The sequence below is a fragment of the Ovis aries genome, chromosome 3 (genome assembly GCF_016772045.2).
Source record: "Ovis aries strain OAR_USU_Benz2616 breed Rambouillet chromosome 3, ARS-UI_Ramb_v3.0, whole genome shotgun sequence".
In the NCBI taxonomy this organism is placed as follows: Eukaryota; Metazoa; Chordata; class Mammalia; order Artiodactyla; family Bovidae; genus Ovis; species Ovis aries.
Window position 1 is genome coordinate 37,599,120 of NC_056056.1, and position 19,617 is coordinate 37,618,736.

Here is a 19,617-nt window from a genome sequence, read left to right on the forward strand (position 1 = left end):
TCTTTGGGGAACTTGATTCCAGAACACTCTCCACTCCTCATTTTCTCCCGAAATGTCGGGTCCCCTGGCCTTCTGTCTCCTAGTATTGATTCCTAGCTGTGATGCGTCCCTCCCGTGTGTGGCTCTTGATGCTAGCAACCTCTTACACACACATGACTCTTGTATCTGATGTCAGCACCCTACCCTCTGCAGCCATCACAGAGACACCAAAGGAAAGGGGAAGGATCCACGGCCAGCAGCCCCTCTCTCGGTGTCGTCCACAGCCTCCTCTCGCTATGTCTCCCTGATGCCTATGTATCCTGTCCCAGCAGTGGCTGGGTGTTTAGACAGAGCTCTCTCTCTGCTTTACAGACACGAGCTCACAGATCCTGCTTGTGTTTCAGGGACATGGCAGCTCTTCTCAGCCACCTTGGCTGACAGGAAATAGAAAGGGAGGGAAAGACAGAGAGCGCTGCGTTTGCCACACCTGTCACTACGCCTGTCACCTGGACCCAGGAATTCTGAGAGAGCCTTGTTCTCGCCCCTCAGCTTCAGCCTCATTTTAGAAAAACGTCTCTCTACCTGACAATGATAGGAGAGAGGGAAGAATTCAGATGTCAGGTCGGATCCAGGAAGGATGCCGAAAGGCTGTAATTCTGAGTCGCAGAGATCCCAGAAAGGATGCTAGGCAGCCTACCAGATTTTGTCCCCCACTCTCCTGTTTTGTGACCTCTGGGGTAAAAAAAACAGGCAAATATATATTTTTCCCCCCCACATCTGACTCACTTAACCAATTCATTTCCAGACTCCCCAGCTGCAACAGTGTTTCAAAGTCTGGAATCCAAATGTTCACTCAGTATCGTCTACACCCTGGGAGGGAAAGAGGACCTCTCCACTCAGACATGTGGGGTTCTCCATGCTTGTTCTTGTGGGCCAGAGACTGAAGCAAAAAGAAGCAAAAGACAAATCCTTTTCTTCTAGGACAGGCAGTGTCAAGGGATGATGGACAGGCATGTGCCTGGGGAGGACAGATCTGATCCCAGCTTGGCTTCAAACACTGTGTGACTCTGGGCAAGTCATTTCATCCCCCACTAGCCTCGGTTTCCTCATCTTTCAGAGAAGGTAGGGTTTGATGCTGACAGAGGCTCCGTCTAGGTCTGATGTGCTCTATTTGATTTCCTCCACATTCTACAATCCCCTTCTTTGATGGAGGGGAAAGCTTTTAAATAGCTTTGGAGTTGGCAACATTTTCTCCGGCTCTAGGTTTCTTCAGGCAGTTCAATGTGGATTCTGAGTCCAGTTTCCCATTTCTTTTCAAGCTGAATGACAGCTTTAGGTCAGCTGTTAACAAAATGAGGTCAAAGTCATCACTTGACTCTCGAGCTCTCTAATTCTCCAAGTGAACCGCCTTGCTCCCCCCTTTCAATAAAGGAAAAAAAAAAAAAAAATGAAGCCCTGGAATGGTGAGTGCTGAATCCACCCAAGAAAGATAATGGCAGTATTTGCATAAGAAGCTTAGAAGTGAATTAAGCTCCCAAAACATATGGATTGTTTCAACCGCCTTGGTTGTTTTCTGGGCTTCATTCTCAAATGTTAATGTCCAGCTCTTCCTGACACTGGAAATGAGTAACAGCTTTAGTTTTGAACAAGTTGACTCAAAAGAAACAATGTTTAAAAAGAGTGCTAGCTATGTGCCCTTCAGCAGGACAGGGACTGGTAGTGGTCTGTGGGGTCGGAACCATTCTTCAGAGCCCAAGACTGGGCGGGGTGGGGTCTACAGTCTTGCCAAATAATGTCGCCTGATCAAATGACCAAAGACCTCAGCAGACTCAGGTTAATCACTTTCACCTGCCATCACATCACTATTCGGAGTCTTGGCTTCCCCATATGAACCAATGCTTAAGCATTGGTTAGGAAGATCTTTGGGGAACTTGATTCCAGAACACTCTCCACTACTCATTTTTTCCCGAAATGTGGGGTTCCCTGGCCTTCTGTCTCCTAGTATTGATTCCTAGCTGTGATGTGTCCCTCCCTTGTGTGGCTCTTGATGCTAGCAACCTCTTACACACATGTAACTCTTGCATACCCCACCTGGGCCAGCCTGAGCATCTCTATTCCAGCATGCAGTGCAGTGCCTAGACTATGACGAAAGGCACAATAAACATCTGTTGAATAAAATCAACCCAAATTGTGCAAGCGAAGCACGTGACTTGAGGAGTTCATAGGTACTTCAGCTTGTGAACACCAGAAAATAGTCCTTGACACAGGGTGTTTAGACCATATGATAATAAGCAGCTCCTGCCCTGCCCCACACACATAAATCCAATCTCACGGTACCCACACCAGGCCCCAGACTGTCTGCCGGGGTTGCTGCTCCTATCATTCCCATTGTTGGGGATGTCCATGCCCCCATGTCCCCTCTCCCTCTTCTGAAATCTCACCCATCCTTTAAGGCCTCAATCACTGCCACCTCCACTGTGCAGTGTCAGCTGACTCTCTGTGAGTCAGAAAGTCAGAACTACTGTCTCTTCTCTGCCCTCTCAGCAGACTTTGCCCATGATATTTGTATTTTATTTGGGCCTGTACACCAGCCCCGAAAATAGTACCACTGTCAGTCCCTACTTCTGTCCAGCTCTGCCCCGCCCACCCCTCGCTGTGTGCCTCTGGGTCCCTCCCAATGGCTGTGTCTAACACAGCCTTGCACATGTAATTATTTATATAGGATGTCCCACGAGGTGGCAAAGGCTCTGAGGCTCCCAGGGGCACTGCTTGAATTGAGCAGAGTTGCCAAAAGTCTCGGGACCGACTGGCGGGGAGCATCTGTCAGGGCTAGTGGCTGGGCGGGCGGGGCTAGTATCTAGACCCCAGGCATGGGGACAGGCCCATCCTTACTTGGCGTAGGCCTTCTCCAGCAGGCACGGCCAAAACTCTCGCTTGTTGCGCGGTTTGACAAAGAGGTACTCGTTGTTCAGGACAGGTAGGCGATCGTCAATGACCACTTCCACCCACTGGCCACACCGCCAGAACTGGAGGAGAGAGAGCAAAATATATGCCTTAGTAGAGCTGGGGCAGGAGGGAGGTGCTGATCCCCCAACCCAGGCCAAAAGATTACCACCATCGCCACATGACCACCACAGTGTGACGAGAAGTCTATGCAGATCAAAATCCAAGCCCAGGTTGGCAGACAGGGGACGGGCCTGTCATCTCACTGACAGGTGAGTCACAGGTCGAGTTAATCAAGGAAAACACAGGCAGGGAGGAAGGCGTCTCAGGTCTAGCTGGACTTTGCTACTAATTCCTGCCTCACTTTGGCATGGCCTTTGTGAGCTTCGGACACACGCAAGAGGCTCCAGGTACATCTTGTGTACAAAATGGGTGCAGCAAGAGCAGATGCTGATAGCAGAGGAGAATAGCTGACTGGGAGTGTCCTGATGGGGAAGGAGAGTCTTTGGGGAGCTGGAGGCTCAAGGGAAGAAGGGCAGGATTCCTGCAGGTGGCAAGGAGGTGGGAAAGCATCCCAGATGGTAGCCACAGAGTGGGCAGGACACAGAGGCCTCCGAACGTGAGGTTGCTGGGGAGGACTGAGCAGGTTGAGCCTCACCCCGGCCCTCCTGTCCTCACGTCCGGCTGGCTCTGCCATCAGAGCAGCAGCAATGAAGCAGGCTGGCACTGCTGCCGCCAAGAGCGTGAGCGAACCAGATGTTCCTCTCCAAAACAGACTGGTTTAATCTTCAGCATTCAACTCTTAATGGTTCACCCGGGGATGCTGCCAAATGACGAAGATTCATAACAAAGGCAGCTTTTTGGAGTTTGTTTGCTGGTCTCTGGATCAGCAACAGGGCTTCTGGCCTTAGGCCTGAGTCTTGACACAGGCAAGCCTCCAACAGCATGGTTCAGAGTAAGGCCGGGTGGATGTGATCCATCACCTGCTCGTGGTGAGGGGGAGCCATCCCCGTGGCCTTGTCCACAGCTGAATGTCCCAGGTGTTGGATTGTTGCACCTGCATGAGGATGCATTATTGAAGCAGAGATGGAGACCAAGACAGAGATGTCAGGGGAGACAAAACAAAGAAGGTGTTCTTGCGGTCTTTAATGAACCAGTCCACTGGAGCTGGTGTTCTCAGAGCTGTGGGTCTGCGTCCCCACTACGGTCAGATGCACAGGCGGCTGAAGTGGGGAGCCAACAGAGACGCTGTTCTAGTGAGATCATTGAACATGTCTGAAGCACCGAGGAAGATAACCCTGGCTTTTGGATGGAGGGTACCAGAAGCACAGACCGATTGGAGTTTAATTGGATGGCAAAGTGTAGGAGCCAGTGTCTAGTCAGTGGAACCATGCTCCAGGCCTAGTTTTATCCTGAGCAATAGCTATTGGATAAGATACTTAATTCTCTGTGACTCAGTTTCCTCATCTGTCAAATGGTGGTAAGAGTAAGAACCACCTCACACTGTGACTGGATCGGACGAGACTGTGAGAGTGGGATCACAGTTTTGAAAGAAGGAACTGTTTTTTCAATAGCCTTTTTGTTCAGCACCTAGGATAGTGCCCAGCACACAGTAGGCCACCAAGAGTGAGTGAGTCCTGGCTTGAATGAGCCCCTCTGATTGGTTCCACCTATACTTGTACCTTCCCAGGCCAGTAGAGCTGACCAGACTTGCTCTCCCTATACAAAGGGAACCTCAGATAAAATCACTGTTCCCAGAAAGGATGTAAATGGCCTGATGAAAATGGGCTTGTCAAGAATGAGGTCAGTGATCTGTGTTTCCTAGTTCACTTCTCTGGATGAGGAGGGCTGGCCCCTAGATAATATCTGCACCCTTTAACAGGCAGCCATCTGACCAGCACCCAAGTATCTGCAGGAAACCAGAAGGGTTTTGGGCAAAGCATCCAAGTTGCCCAGATACAAGGCTCTTTACTGAGAACTGTGCCCAAACTCAGAAAGAACAGATATACAGAGGTCAACACTGCAGCTATTTCTGGAGAACCGTGGGACTTTCTTCACCTTCCAGAAGGGCAGAGCATACCCTGCCTAGACCTCAATTTGTCCTAACCACCTGTCTCTCCACCACTTGTAGCTTTGAGGTGAGCCTGGACACAGCTAAACCCTGCCCCCTCTGGCTAACTTTTCAGTGTGATCCTTGGACCAGTAATATCAGCATCATCTGTTAGAAGACCTAGCATGCAAATAATTGGACTTCAGGAAGAGAAAACAGGATAAAGGAGGATGCCCAGAAAAAAAATGGAAGGCAACAGCTGAGCAGAAAAAGGAGGCAGGTCTTCAGAAAGAAGGGGCTTACTGAATTCCAGGCAAGATTATTCTTCAAAAGGACACAGACATAGAGAACAGACTTACAGCGGGGTGGGGGAGGAAGGAGAAGGTGGGATGTATGGAAAGAGTAACACGGAAACATATACGTTAAGTAAGTAAGCGAAGCAGCTCAGTTGTGTCTGACTCTTTGCGACCCCGTGGACTGTAGCCTACCAGGCTCCTCTGTCCATGGGATTTTCCAGGCAATAGTACTGGAGTGGATTGCCATTTCCTTCTCCCATGGATCTTCCCGACCCAGGGATCGAACCTGGGTCTCCCGCATTGTAGACAGATGCTTTACCATCTGAGCCACCAGGGAAAATAGGCAGCCAATGGGAATTTGCTGTATGACTCAGGGAACTTAAACCAGGGTTCTGTAATAACCTAGAGGAGTGAGATGGGGAGGGAGGTGGGAGGGAGGTTCAAGCGGGAGGGGACATAGGTATACCCATGGCTGATTCATGTTGATGTTCAGCAGAAACCAACAGGATACTGTAAAGTAATTATCCTTCAATTAAAAATAAATACATTTAATTATAAAAAAAGGCATACATCTGGACATATTCTAAAGAAATTTCCGAACCAAGGAGAGAGATTGGATGGCAAAGTGTAGGAGTCAGTGTCCAGTCAGTGGAACCGTGCTCCAGGCCTAGCTTTTTCCTGAGCAATAGCTATTGGATAAGATGCTTAATTCTCTGTGACTCAGTTTCCTTATCTATCAAATGGTGGTAAGAGTAGAACCACCTCACACTGTGACTGGGATCGGATGAGACTGTGAGTGGGATCACAGTTTTGATCATACAAATTTGCAGTTTGAAAGAATGTGTTGCATACAAGGTCAAGAAAATAGATTGGATATTTCTTCTGCAACACTGGAGAAGCTATAAGACAATGGAAAAATGTTTACAGATTTTTGAGAAAAAGGAATGTAATCCAAAAATCCTAAATCCAACTGAAATACTGTTTTAAAGAAAGAGCAAGTGAAAAAAATACGTAATCTGAGGAAACTATTCAAGGAATTACTCCTACCAAATGATAATGAAGTTAGAACAAAAATCTTAAGGGGAAATGAAGGCTGAAGGAAACAATGGTGAATTTGAATGGTGAGTTTTGAATATATTTTGGACAAGAAACATACTTGTAACACAGTGAGAGTAAAATTGATAGTGAAAGGATGAGCAAAAATATAACAGGGAAATGTAAGTAACAGGAATCTAGAGTAGCAATGTGAAAATCAGGTGAGGAGGGAGTCAAGGTTAGAAGCTTCATACGCAACAAAGAGGGATATTGTGTAAGTTTTGTTCTAAAAGCTGAAGAGCAAAAACATAATTATTTGGGTACAAAAGAATAGAGCAAGAAAACTATAAAGTCAAAACATAAAAGGAACCCTCCAAACTATAACTTTGGGAAAGAACTTTAATTCACTTCTTTTAGAATATGACAAATCAAACAGACAAAAGATAAGCCAAGACAAAAGAGATAATTGCAGATCATATAATCTATAAATCAGAGAACTTGATTGCACATATCAAACTTACAACCACTGGATAATTTATATATATATATATATATATATATATATATATAGCAAAGAGATTGATAAAGTAGACTTAACCACAAATTAGAGGAAATTAAATAAAATTTCAGAGACTTATCTAAGCAACTTTAGGGCAATGCATTTAAAACTATAGAAGAAATAGTTGATTCTCCCAGCAAAATATAAATTTCAAGAATTAACTCCAGAAGAAATAAGAGGCCCAAGCAGATCAATAGCTATTGAACACACTGGAAGAGTTAAAGAAATCATATTTTAAAAGGAGATAGGTCCAGACAATTTAACAATTGTCTATTTCACTTGCAAAGAACAGATAATCAATGATTAACAACCATTATATAAATTATTTCAGATCAAAGTAAATCTCAGTTTGCTCATATCAAAAAGCTAGTATAACTCCAAAGCAAAACAACAAAAATCTGGAATCCAATTGTACATGTGATATAGATGCAGAAATTCTAATAAATTTTTAGCAACTTGAATCCAACAGTGGATTAAAAGAATGGTATACCAGAAAGTATGCCACTAAAATCAAGAGAAGGCAGAATTTTGCTCTTGTCACCTCATTCAAAATTACAGTCTTCTAATTAATACAGCAAAACAAAATAACTCTATAAAAATAAATATTGAGACAAAAGTATCTTTATTTGTGGATAATATTTGATAACTAAAAAATATCCAGACATTAATAAAGAAAAAATTAGAATAAGAGAATTTGATAAGGTAGCTAGATACAACTTAACATAAAAAAAAGACTAGCATTCTCTTTTCATCAACATATAGTTAGAAAAATCATTCATGTTAGCTACAAAATTGTAAAATATCTGAGAATACATTTATCAAGAAGGATATGGAAGGAATATCAAAACATAACTATAGCATTTTATTGAAGGACATAAAACTAGTTCTGAATAAATGGAAAGATATACTGTGCTTTTGGAAAGAAATAATTACAATAATAAAAATGTGATCTTTCCAAATTAATACATAAATTTAATGCTGCTCTACTCTGCTTCATGGTGGCTTTTCTTTTTAATTAGATGCAATGATTTAAAAATTCTCACAGAAGAATAAATGTGCAAGAATCAACAAGATAAAATATTTTTGAGGGAAAGACACTGAATAATGAAGGAGAACACGTGCCACCAGCTGTCACAACTCACTGTGAAGCTGCTGAAATCAAAACAACAGGGTGTGGCACAGGCCAGACAGACAAAATCACAATGGTGTACGGGGTCTTTGATCAATAATACTTTTCTTTGGCTGATTGTTTCTGCCATACTTTTTATTGGGTTGCCTAAAATGTTCTTTCAGATCTTTCCATAAGATGCTATGGAAAAAAAGAAAAAGAAAACAAAAAAGATGCTATGGAAAAAAGCAAATGAACATGTTAACTGTTTTCTTCCCTATGTGTTGCCAGATCCTGAGTTCAAATCCTTTTGAGGAGCTAACACACATTAACTAACACTTATGTGTCTCTCCCGCATCTCAGGCTGCTAGACCAAGAGAATGTTCAAGACAGCTGCCTCCCTAGGCTCACAGAGAATCCCATTTAAGGAGCATCCCAGCAGCATACTTACCCGAAAATGGAAAATCCCCGCATACTGGTATGAAAAGCTTTGGTCTATGAGGATCTTCTTCAGATACCCTGGACTCTGTGTCAAGGCCCCCAGTGCTGCCAGGAACCAGCAATCCCCTGGAGGGGAGGGGGACGTAAGTCATGAGATGCTGTTTGGACACACCTGAAAGCCCCACCCCATGCGCTGCTCAGAGTTGGCGTACCTCCTTCCTAATAATTTTTTTCTGTCTGAGAGAGGAGAATTGGGGGAAAGATTCACTGGGGTCAGTTCCAAGTAAGATAGAGGTGATGGTGGTAGTTATGGAGACAGTGGTGGGGATAGGGGTGGAGTAGTGATAGGGATGGTGGTGTTGGTGCTGCTATGATGGTGACGGTAGTGTAGTCAGGAGAGCCCCAGCCAAGCGGATGGGCCAACTTGCCTTCTGATTCTCTTTTGGCCCAAGGTGCCCAGAACCAAAGTTACAGCAAATTTTGTTGCCAGCATCGGTGGCAATGGTGCACTCTAAAATTGGGGAGAACAGATTTCTGTTTTTCTTTGCTAATATTTACTCAGTCCCTCCTGGTTTTGGGGCCTTTCCAGCCCATATCCAGGTTCTCCCCTCTTCCCCCTTGAGGGAACATGGCTTTGAGTTTCTCCTTGAAGGTCGCTGTGAGCCCTTTTGAGTAAGCTCACCCTCTTCTCCTGAGTCTTCTCTCCATCTTCACACAATGGCTTGAATGCCCTTTCAAGTCAGGCATGCTGCTGGGTGCAGAAGCCACAAGGATGCCCTGGGAGAGGTCCCTTCTCCCATCAGGAGGCTACTGGCTGGAGGGGACTTTCTCCAACACAGACAGCAAGCCAGGCAGGCTTCTATCAAATTCACCAGGTGAAGTCCAAGTGCCAGGGCATCAACTGGAAAGTAACATTCTAAGGGCGTAAGGCCTGCTGTCAGAAGGGTTGTGTCTTATTTATTTATTTGGCTGCACTGGGTCTTAGTTCTGGCAGGTGGGATGTAGTTTGCTGACCAGAAATCGAACCTGGGCCCCCTGCACTGGAAACAAAGAGCCCCAGCCACTGAACCACCAGGGGAGTCCCAAGGGTTGTATCTTATTTTGCTATGTCTCTGGGCTCCATGCCCACTTGCCCACCCCAAGGAGTCTCGCCGCCCACTCCTAGGGCTCTTGCTCAGGGGTGTTGCATGGCCACACCTGCTACCGCCCAGGGGCCTCCCTTCTTCTGCCACACTCCTCAGGTCTCAGCAACAACTCCTCCCTGTGCCTGTCCAGTGGGTTGGAGGGAGTCACACAGCTCTAGATTCAAACTCAACTCTGTCATGTATTGCTTTTGTGACATGAAAGACATTATTGTGTCCCTTGGACCCCTAGCTTCCGCATATATAAAATGAGGATGTTGCAGGGTTAATGAACTATTTCATGCAAAGTATCTAGCAAAGCCTTGCAGAAGTTCAATAAACATTTACTTCCCTCTACTCAGTGCTCAGACTAAACTCTGTGCATATTTTCTCCTTTTCTCTGACAATTTCTCTCCCTAAAGGGCTCTGCACACCCACTGCTAAGCTGATTTGCAGGCTGAAGGTCTGAGCACGAGTAGTCCAACCACAGCAACACTGAGGGTGCCGGCCTCTATGGGGCTGAGTAGGGGCACTTCTCTCCACCCACTGCTGCTCAGAGGTGGACTATGGGCAGCCTGCCTCCATCCAGGTCCAAGAAGAAAGAGGTTGAGTTCTTACCTGCCTCTCCTTGTTGGATATCGAATCTGCTCGCACCTTCCAGGATGAAGAGAGGCTCTGATTTACCTTCCAATAAATCCTTAGAAAAGAGCAGGGGAAAGCCATGAGCATCTTTTATCCCTCTGTCTCCCAGGGTGGTACCCAAGATATCACTCTCCTCGTCTTTGAGGAGTAGAGGTTACTTTGTAAAGAGGTGTTTAGGATCTGAGTTAGGAAAGTTCCCCTCATTCTTCAGGTTTTGTTGCTAACAGGGAGGCAGATGTCAGAGGGGCATATGTGTAACTGCCCAGATAGGCAATGAATGCATGGGCAGACTGCACGAGGAGATAAGGACCAGGATCCTTACATCAAATGATCAGCCATCCTGGTCTCAATAGCAGTGTTTCATTAAGAGTCTATAAACAGCCAAGAAAGAAAAGGATGCATTTACTAGAGGAAACTTCTACAAACATAATCACACTGTCCTTGTGAAATGTCATCTCTCAGAAACCAGTATAGGCATTCGGAGCTCCAGGTTCAAGTGCAGCCACGTGCTGTACAGGATGCAGGCTGTGTATTACTCAGGTCTTTGCCCACTCCTTGGCTAACACCCAGACTGATTCTGGAAGACCCCGGGCAGCTTCTAGGTTCTCCTGCAACCAGGAGCCCACAGGATTTCCTCAGCGTCCTCTCTGTGTCCTGTAGCTCCATTGCATGGATTTGCATGATTTGGTATAATTGTTCCTGTGTCATTTCTTTTCACATTGACAAGAGTTCCCAGAAAACGGGGCTGGAAATGGATTCGTCTGCTCAACAGCCATGAACATGTGAAGTCCTGTAGCTTGTGAGACCTGTCAGCCCTTCATAAACTGCCTTTCAGTTTCCTGGTGGAGCCTTCATGGGGCACACAAAGCTATGCGTGCTTGCAAACAAGTCAGCCAGCCCACTGCACCAGGCCTCCTCCCACCATCTTCTCTGCATACAACTGGCCCTCTCTGATGACCATGAAGGGGGCCCTCAGGCCCAGGTCCTTGCAGTGGAGCCCCTGAGCTGACCCTCTGCCCTACCCTTGGCTGCACAGAACTCAGGGTCTCTCTTAACACCAACAGGAAGGGCAGAGCTGTCACAGGGTCCTGAAGGGATCAGCTCTCCCAGTGTCAAAGCAACTTGGGATGCTTCGGTGGCTCTAGTTGTCCCCTCCCTTTCTACTGGAAGAGGGAACTCGAGGTCTTAGTGGAGGCTGGCTGGAGATCCTCCACTCAAGGGAGTTAAAGAAGAGGGTGAAGGCGTTTGGGTTTTGGCTCAGGTTTCTTGACCACTGCATAAAGAACGCTGCAGCTTCTTTGTCATTTACTCCTAGTTTACCACCCTGATGGGCAGAACAGGGGTGGGTGTGCTGAGGGTCAGAAGAGCAGGACCTGGTGTGGAATCCTGTCTGCATTGTTCCTGGGACGACCTTAAGCAACTTCCTTTACTTTGCTAGAGCCTTGTTTCTTCATGTGTAAGAAAATGGGCATCAAATGAGAAAGTCGTGATGTCCCGGCTGCTGTGACCAAACCCTCATGGAGGACAAGATGCTTCATTGACAGTGATCTCCTGACGGACTTGCCAAACAGGAGTCTTCATTATTTAACAAATGAGGAAGGATGTGAAATATTAGTGTAGCGTCAGACAAGGGGCCTGTTCAATAAATATTGATTCCCTGCTTCTGTAGTATTTGCAAAATTAAAAAGACCACACTCATGGATAAACCTAGTGTCTCCAATGCATTCATTATTAAACAAGAGAGAATAAAAACATGAATTACACAGTCAAATTATAAATAAAAGAAAGAAAAAAAGAGCCTCACAAATATAGGTGGAAGAAAATGATAAAGAGAACAACTGATGAATTACAAAACAGAAACACAGCAAGATCAGCAAATACATTGTATTTAGGGAGAAGGTTTACTTAGACCCAATCTTTGGCTAATATGGTAGAGAATCTTATTTCAAATAAAATTAGAAATCTTGGTTTAACAATATAAAAACATGATGTAAAATTCTATACTAATTGGTTTAAAACATACTGAAGATTGTTGGACAAAAATTAATATGGCCCAAAATGATCCAAGTTGGTAAGTCACCTGACAATCAATAACCTGGATATAGTTTTTTTTTTAATGATTAAAGAATATCTCTCTAATATCTCTGTCAAGGCTTCTACACACAATTTTGTTGCTGAGTTCTCTCAAATTTTCAGGGAATAAACAACTCCTGTGTTGCTTGTAGATTTAGCATTAGGGAAAAAAAAAGAATCCTGTCATTGTTTATTTTAAGAAGCCAGCACAGCCTGGATGCCCAACCCGAGACACACACACACACACACACACACACACACACACACACACACACACACAGCCCCCTCACAGACTGATTTCACTTATGGAAAAATACTGAAATAAATACCTGGCAAGGGAATCAACAATAAATTATACAACTAACCCACTATCATCAAGTAGGGTTTGCCATAGAAATGTAGGATGCCAGGATGGATTCCTATCAGGATATCTGATGATATCAAATGACATTTACGTAGGCCAAAAGAAAAATAATTGCTCTCTTTCCAGTAAATGCCATGAAGGCATTTCATAAATGCACAACTTCTTCTGATTCACCAGTATATTAAAATTAAGAAACTGCAAATTTTGCCAAGTAGGAACAGAAGGATACTTTAACATTCTGAAGATTAAATGGGAATTATTTCAAACCAAAAATCAGTCATCAAGTTCATGGACAAACACTAGAAGTGTGTGCATCAAAGTTGGGCACAAAACTAGCATTTTTTGTCTCTTTTTCTGAGCCACCTATTCCTTCCTCACCCTGGGTTAAGAAGGGTCCTGGGCAATCCCAAAAGAGCAAAGGAAGGAGGAGACAGAAATCATACCCAGAAGCATTTCAGTCTGCTGGGCCGGCTTTCTGAGACCAGGCCCTCAGAGAAAACAGGTTAATATGCTTGGAAGATAAAAATCCTCTGGCTCTGGGTAGGTGCCCTGTCACCACGTGGGCCGGGTGCACCATGACGGCTAGGCAGTGTGACAGGACTGGTGATGGGCAGCCTCCACCCCGGGAGTGATTCAGAATCACCCAGAAGTTTTGCAGATATGCAGGCTGCTGGATGTAGGTCACTGGAGGCAGAGTTCAGGATCTGCATAGCTCCTCTGGTGATTAAGTGATTTATCCTAGGTCACACGGGAGGCAGGCTGTGCATTAGACACTCCACCCACAGAGTGCCTTTGCCGTGGACCACACCAGCAGGCAGGGTCTTCAGTATTTTCTGATTCTGTGACATAGATTGGCCCTTTGAGGCCTCTGCAACATCATCCGTACAGAAGGAAGCTGTGATGGTTCATTTTATGTGTCAATTTGACTGGCTTACAGGATGCCTAGATATTTGGCTATACATTATTTCAAAGGAGTGCTTCCAGATGAAATTAGCATCTGAATCAAGGGACTCAGTAAAGGAGACTGCCCTCCCCAATGTGGATGGGCGCCATCCAAGCTATGGAGGGCCTGAACAGAACAAAAGGTAGAGGAAGGGAGAATTCACCCCTTCTCTACCTGACTGCTGCCCAGGGGCTGGGGATGATATCATCAGCCCCATTGGTTCTTGGGCCTTCCCGTGTGGGCTACACTATACCATCGGATCTCCCGGGTCTCCAGTTTGCAGATAGCAGACTGTGGGATGTCTTGCCTCCATAACTACGTGTGCCAATTCCTCATAACAGATGAAGTCACAGGCTATATCTGTGCAGTTACTATTTTTTATGTCCTATAGGAGATCTCGACCTCTCCCCTCTCTGCATCCACACCCACACCCATATCTGAAGTGGTGTGACAGGCACTCCACTGCAGTCAACTTTGGAGGGGTCTTTCTAAGGTGGCATCACTTCCTATGTTCTAGACAGTGATTCCTGTGTTCTTTTCAAGAGCTCCTCATGCCCTGCCCCAGACGGTTGCTGCTCTGGGATGGGGAAACCCCAGGCTTAGCGTGCTGGCTTTCAGACACAGCCCCTTTCAGCCAGTGACCAGAGTTCAGGCAGGGCCAGGTGGCAGCGTCACTCCCTTTTCTATTTTTTGTTAGAGAACTTTGCTTTATTGGAATCAAAGTTCTTTGGTGCTGTGCTAATTGTCTGTTGCTGTGTTCTCTGTCTGTTGCCTTCTGTTACCTATTGTTAACCCCTTCCTTTCTGGGACAACTTATGTTGGAACCAAGATGAGTCACATCTAGTAAATGGTCCTTTCGGAAACTCTGCTCTGGTTACTTGGAAGATGAATGTTGTCATCTGGGTAAGTGACATTCTGGGCTTGCCACAGGCCAGAATCCACAGTGGGGCTGGGTGCTGAACCCTGAACCTGTTTTGGGCCCACAGCCCATTCTTCAGGTGTGTAATGAACATGTTTTTCACTAGAGAATGAAGACAAAGATGAAATTTCAATCTCTTACTCTGACATATTGGTGACCCTGCTGTGAAGATCTCTATCCACAATTCTGTGCTTTCCAATATGGTAGCCACAAGCTATATTAGCTACTTACATTTAAATGAAATTAAATCTTCAACACCTCAGTCACACTGGCCACATTTCAATTGCTTGATGCCAACATGCGACTAGTGGCTCCTGTATTTGCAGAAAGGACATTTCCATCCTCGCAGAAAGTTCTTTTGGATGGTGCTGATCTATTGAATGAGGATAATATCATCTGGGCTTCCCTAGTAGCTCAGATGGTAAAGAATCTGCTTGCAATGCATGAGACCTGGGTTCGATCCATGGGTTGGAAAGATCCCCTGGATCCCCACTCCAGTATTCTTTCCTAGAGAATCCCATGGAGAGAGCCTGGCGGGCTACAGTCCATGGGATTGCAAAGAGTCAGACACCACTAGCGACTAACACACACACAGACAATAGCATCTTCCTCAGAGGCCTGTTATGGCAACTAAATGAAATGTTGTATGTAAGGTGCTTAGATTAATACTTAGCATAGAGACATGCTTGATAAATGGAATTTGATATTATTCATGAGATAAAATTTTTAGAAGAAAATGACTCTACCAAATTTAGTTCAAGGAAATCTCATGTAGAGTCTCTGAGTACAGGCATAATTCTTGGCATCTCTCCTCCCGAGGCTGGGGCTGCAGGAAGTGTTGAGGAGGATGAGGAGTTGGGTCCTTTCAGCGCCTTTTGCTCTGGGCACAGTCACAGGCATTTATGGAACCTGACTGCCTGCTGGTCGGGGGAAGGGAGGGTCTGGGGAGTGGGTTACTGATTCCTTAAACCCAGAAAAGCTGAAGGAAGCAATGGGAGGAGCTTCTACAGTAGCAAAATGGATCAGGTTTAATTGTTAGAGAGAGAGGAGACAAGAAGAAGGAAGAGGTAGACAAAACGAGAGAGCGAACATGAGCTACATGGGAAACAACCTTTCTTCTTCGTGTAGAAAGCCAAGCCTCGTTTCATGTCCCTGACTCTCGCTCTGTTGCTGAACCTACCAAGCCTGAGTGAGTACTTGAGGTAGGATGATATCCATGCTGGTTTAGCAGTTCCCTAGAGTATGATGCTTTCCCATTGTCCAGAAAACTCAGAATGCAGAAATGGCCTAAGGAGCCTTGGTGCCACCTCAGCTGCTATATACCTGAAGTTCAGGGGATGCCAGTCAGGTCTCTGGCCAGGCACTGAGCAAGCTTTAGATTGGGAGGCACCCTTCTAACAGAGATAGACAGCAGAATGTGAGAGGAAAAGCACCCTGCACACTCCCTGCCAGCCTCCTCTGGGCTCCCCAGATGGTTTCCTCTGACCCACATTTCTCCTTAAAAGTGTCTGCTGAAATTGGCTGAAGACTGGAACTGAGATGACTGGACAGTGAAAGCCCAAGGAATCCTAGGGGATGGCCCCTGTAGCTGCTACACTATGCCATCCCTCTCAAGTTAATCGGAGTAACAATAACTAGTGTTTAGTAAGTTCTTACAATGTGCTAGACAATGTTCTATGTATTGTCTTCATTTATTCCTTAAAATAATCTTGTTAGGCATTGGTACCATTTTTATCCTCACTCTTTTCACCTAAAAAAAAAAACGAAAAGACGGGCAGAACACAGACAGAGATTGATTCCTGGTTACTCAGACAAAGCAGGAGATTCTATTGATGCACAATATATTATTAGCAGCAAACAGGAGCCTAAAACACAATATGAGGGAAAGTGCAGTATGGGGAAGGGGGGGGGGTGCTTTCCAGTTGGCTCAGTGGTAAAGAATCCGCCTGCCAATGCAGGAGATGCAGTTTTGATCCCTGGGAAGATCGCCTGGAAAAGGAAATGGCAATGCATTCCAGTATTCTTGCCTGGAGAATCCCATGCACAGAGGAGCCTGGTGGGCTACATACAGTCCATGGGGTCACAAGGAGTCGCATGACAGCAACTGAGGATGCAGGCACATAGTATGTGAAGTCAGAGATTTTAGTTTAAATCCTGCTCTTTCCCTAACTATGTCACATTGTGCAAGTCACATCACCTGTCTGAACCTGTTCCCTCATAAAACTGGGAAAGAACAAAAAACAGAGAGAGAGAAGACATATGGAAAGCTCTGAAAAATACAAGTGTTGAGTGCTGCCAGTTGCGATAAGGGATACAAAGAAATATCCTCATATACATTTTAAAAGAAATGTGGGAATGAAAATTGATCCCCTGGTAGAGTTTTTGGATGGATAAGCTTTTGGGTGAGATGGAAAATGGGAGTAAAATGTACTTGGCCCCTGGCTGCCTCTGCTATGGGTTCCTGGAATGGTTCTGTGTGAGTCATTTCATTTCTGTTTGCCTCAGTTTCTCCTTGACCCCAAAAGACATCACAAATTGAGATGTTGCTGGAATTAGATAATAAAAAACTCAATCCTTTCTAAATAAAAATGTTATAAATCCAGCACTACAAATATAGTCTCACATCTATTCCTCAGTACCTTGTGGAAAAAAAAACATTCTAAAAGAATCTCATCTGAAAATAACAAAGGGAGGAAAAATATAATCTTTCCAAGCTTTAAATAGAGTTCTCTGCTCAGTTCTCCTTAGGAGTGAAGTCCAGAAGAGAGTCACTGGGGACTTGTTGCTTCTGGCTGGTGAGATGGATCCTAGAAGTTTGAAGCACCCTCATCTTAACTAAGCAGCATCCTCAACTCCATCAGATCCCCACTCACCCTCGCCTTCCCCAAAGCTATAAATCGGTCCTGAATTAGGACAAGAGATGGTTACTCCAGGGTTTATGTCTTGTTCCATCATCAGAAAACATCTATTCTGTATATCCTAACCTGGCTTCATTGAGTGTGTTCCACAGAGTTCTTGGCGTTTCATTCACATTCAGTAACCCTGGTGATATTATAATCATTAGCTTACTAGACATTATACTCTGCCCTCTTGTTTTAGGTTCTGCTGTCTGCTTTTGGAAGCATGAACAGGATATTTGAGCATCAGTGCCCTCAAAGTGGCCCTTAGCCAGGTCCTTTGTATCGTTGAAAATGACGGCACGAGAATGTTTAGTGGACTGAGAAATTTCCCTTGGAGCTTCATGTCCTGAAACTGAGATGGTTCTAGAAAACCCAAGAGGGCTCACTTGGCTGCAAGGTGGAGTTAGTGGTCATCTGTTGGGGTTGGGGAGTCAGGGGGTTTGAACATTGCCACAAAATATCTCTAATTTTACAACTGATGTCTAAAACTCTTTCATAGGTGATCAGCCTTTATAAGACTAAATATACAAATACATGTGAGAGAGGCAAGACAATTGTTGAAATTCATCCTATTGTCCAAGTGATTGACATGTTATCTTCCCTTTGAGTAAACTCTAACTGGGAAAGAAAAAAGAAAAAGACAGTGATACCTGAACAGAATAAAGAGTGACGAACACTGACAGAGGGGCTCGTTTATGGAGATGGAAGAGACCCTACAGCTACTACTACAATCCTCATACCTTTGCTTCCCCATTTTTTATGTGGGAATCCTGAGGCATGTAACCTAGTGATATGCTGTGTTAGAACTGTGTTAAAACCCAGGGATCCTGTTTCCTGGTATAGAGTCTTTCCATCCCACTGTGGATGCAATACTATAGCTGAGGGGATCAGATGAATTTCAGTCTCCTTCCAGTTTGGTTTGGGCCAGCCCTGAAAACCAGGTTTCAAGCCCATCCATTTTTAGTGGGAAGTACCATGGGAGACAGTCAGAGGGCCCAGGAGATGGGCATGTCCCTGGTGGGGAATTTCACTCACCTTTGGCCGCATCCAGCTTAGGTTGGAGAGGTTTTTTCCCTTGAGGAGCTGCAGACCTATGGAATAAGTCTCGGCAGGGAATGTCTCATCCTCAAACAGCAGCCCTCTGTTTAGGCAATGATCCCACAAGGAGTAAAAGTCCTGCTCCTTGAATTTGATGATGGGGGTCTTGGCTGGAAACTGCTGGTTGTGTGCCATGATTCTTCCTAGAAGAGGTATCAGATCTTTCCTTTTGGGTGAGAAAAAGAGGTATTTTTAGGGATAAGCTGTCAGGAACTTTGCATCACTGGATGTGAGCCCTGGAAGGCATTCAGATGTCTGCCACCTTCACAAGTGAGACTGGAACCAGGTAAGTTCTGTCCCCTGTGGACCCAGCCAGTTGGTGGGGGGTAAACCCAGACTAGAATCCAAGAAAACTTCCTTCCAGGTCAGTTTTCAATCTGCCTACTGAACAGCTTTTCAGGATGCTTTTACATGCATGAGAGACTATTTGCACGTTAATGAACATTTATTAAGTACTGACCTTGTACCAGGCACTTTTCTGAATGCCGGGAATTCAAAGATAAATATGACATGATATTTATCCCCTGGAGGCTCGTTATCAAGTGGCAAAATATATTAGACATTTCAACAACTAGCTATCGTTCAACAGAAATGGTCTACTTAAAAATGTGTAAAAAGTCCTGTCCTGTGGATATAAAGAGGAGGACCTAGGAACTGCCAAGAGATGTTTCTCCCACAAGTCCTCACCCTGTAATTGGCCTTGGGGGAAAACAATTTTCCAGGTGGAGAACTGGTAGGTAGATTTAAAAAAAAAAAAAGTTCCAGGACTCGCCTGGTGGTCCAATGGCTGAGACTTGGTGTTCCCAATGCAGGGGGCACGGGTTTGATCCCTGAGGAGAACTAGATCCTACATACCACAACTAAGACCCAGGACAGCAAAATAAATAAATAAATACATACACATATATATATATATATATATATATTTTTTTTTTTTTTAAAGTCCCTCCAGCATCCCGAGTAGCAAGTACATGGAGGACCAGGAGTTGGATTGGAAAGGTCATGGGTGTTAGAAGCAATGGGAGGGGCTGGAGGGTCAATGGAGTGGGAGTTGGGGATAAAGAATGTTGCCAGACAAGGCCAGGAAGGTAGGTTGGAAAGCGAGATTGTTTTTGTTTTCTACCCTTCAAGCGCTGCATGGCCATT

At 45.1% G+C, this 19,617-nt stretch overlaps 1 protein-coding gene across 9 annotated transcripts in view; it reads right to left on the bottom strand.

The window, feature by feature from the left end:
• Nucleotides 1-19,617, bottom strand: part of CAPN13 (calpain 13) — a 106,543-nt gene that overhangs the window by 62,013 nt on the left and 24,913 nt on the right. For 8 of the 9 annotated variants that reach the window (XR_006059147.1, XM_042245950.1, XM_060413847.1 and 5 more), the window contains 4 exons: nt 18,409-18,637; nt 10,151-10,229; nt 8,422-8,537; nt 2,872-3,005 (listed from right to left, as the gene is read on the bottom strand). Coding sequence is in view for 8 of the 9 variants with exons in the window: in XM_042245950.1 (XP_042101884.1) it covers nt 2,872-3,005; nt 8,422-8,537; nt 10,151-10,229; nt 18,409-18,606 (527 nt within the window). In the remaining variant the exon portion in view is untranslated. The remainder of the gene's footprint in view (nt 1-2,871; nt 3,006-8,421; nt 8,538-10,150; nt 10,230-18,408; nt 18,638-19,617) is intronic. The other variant, XM_060413848.1, reaches the window with a different exon arrangement.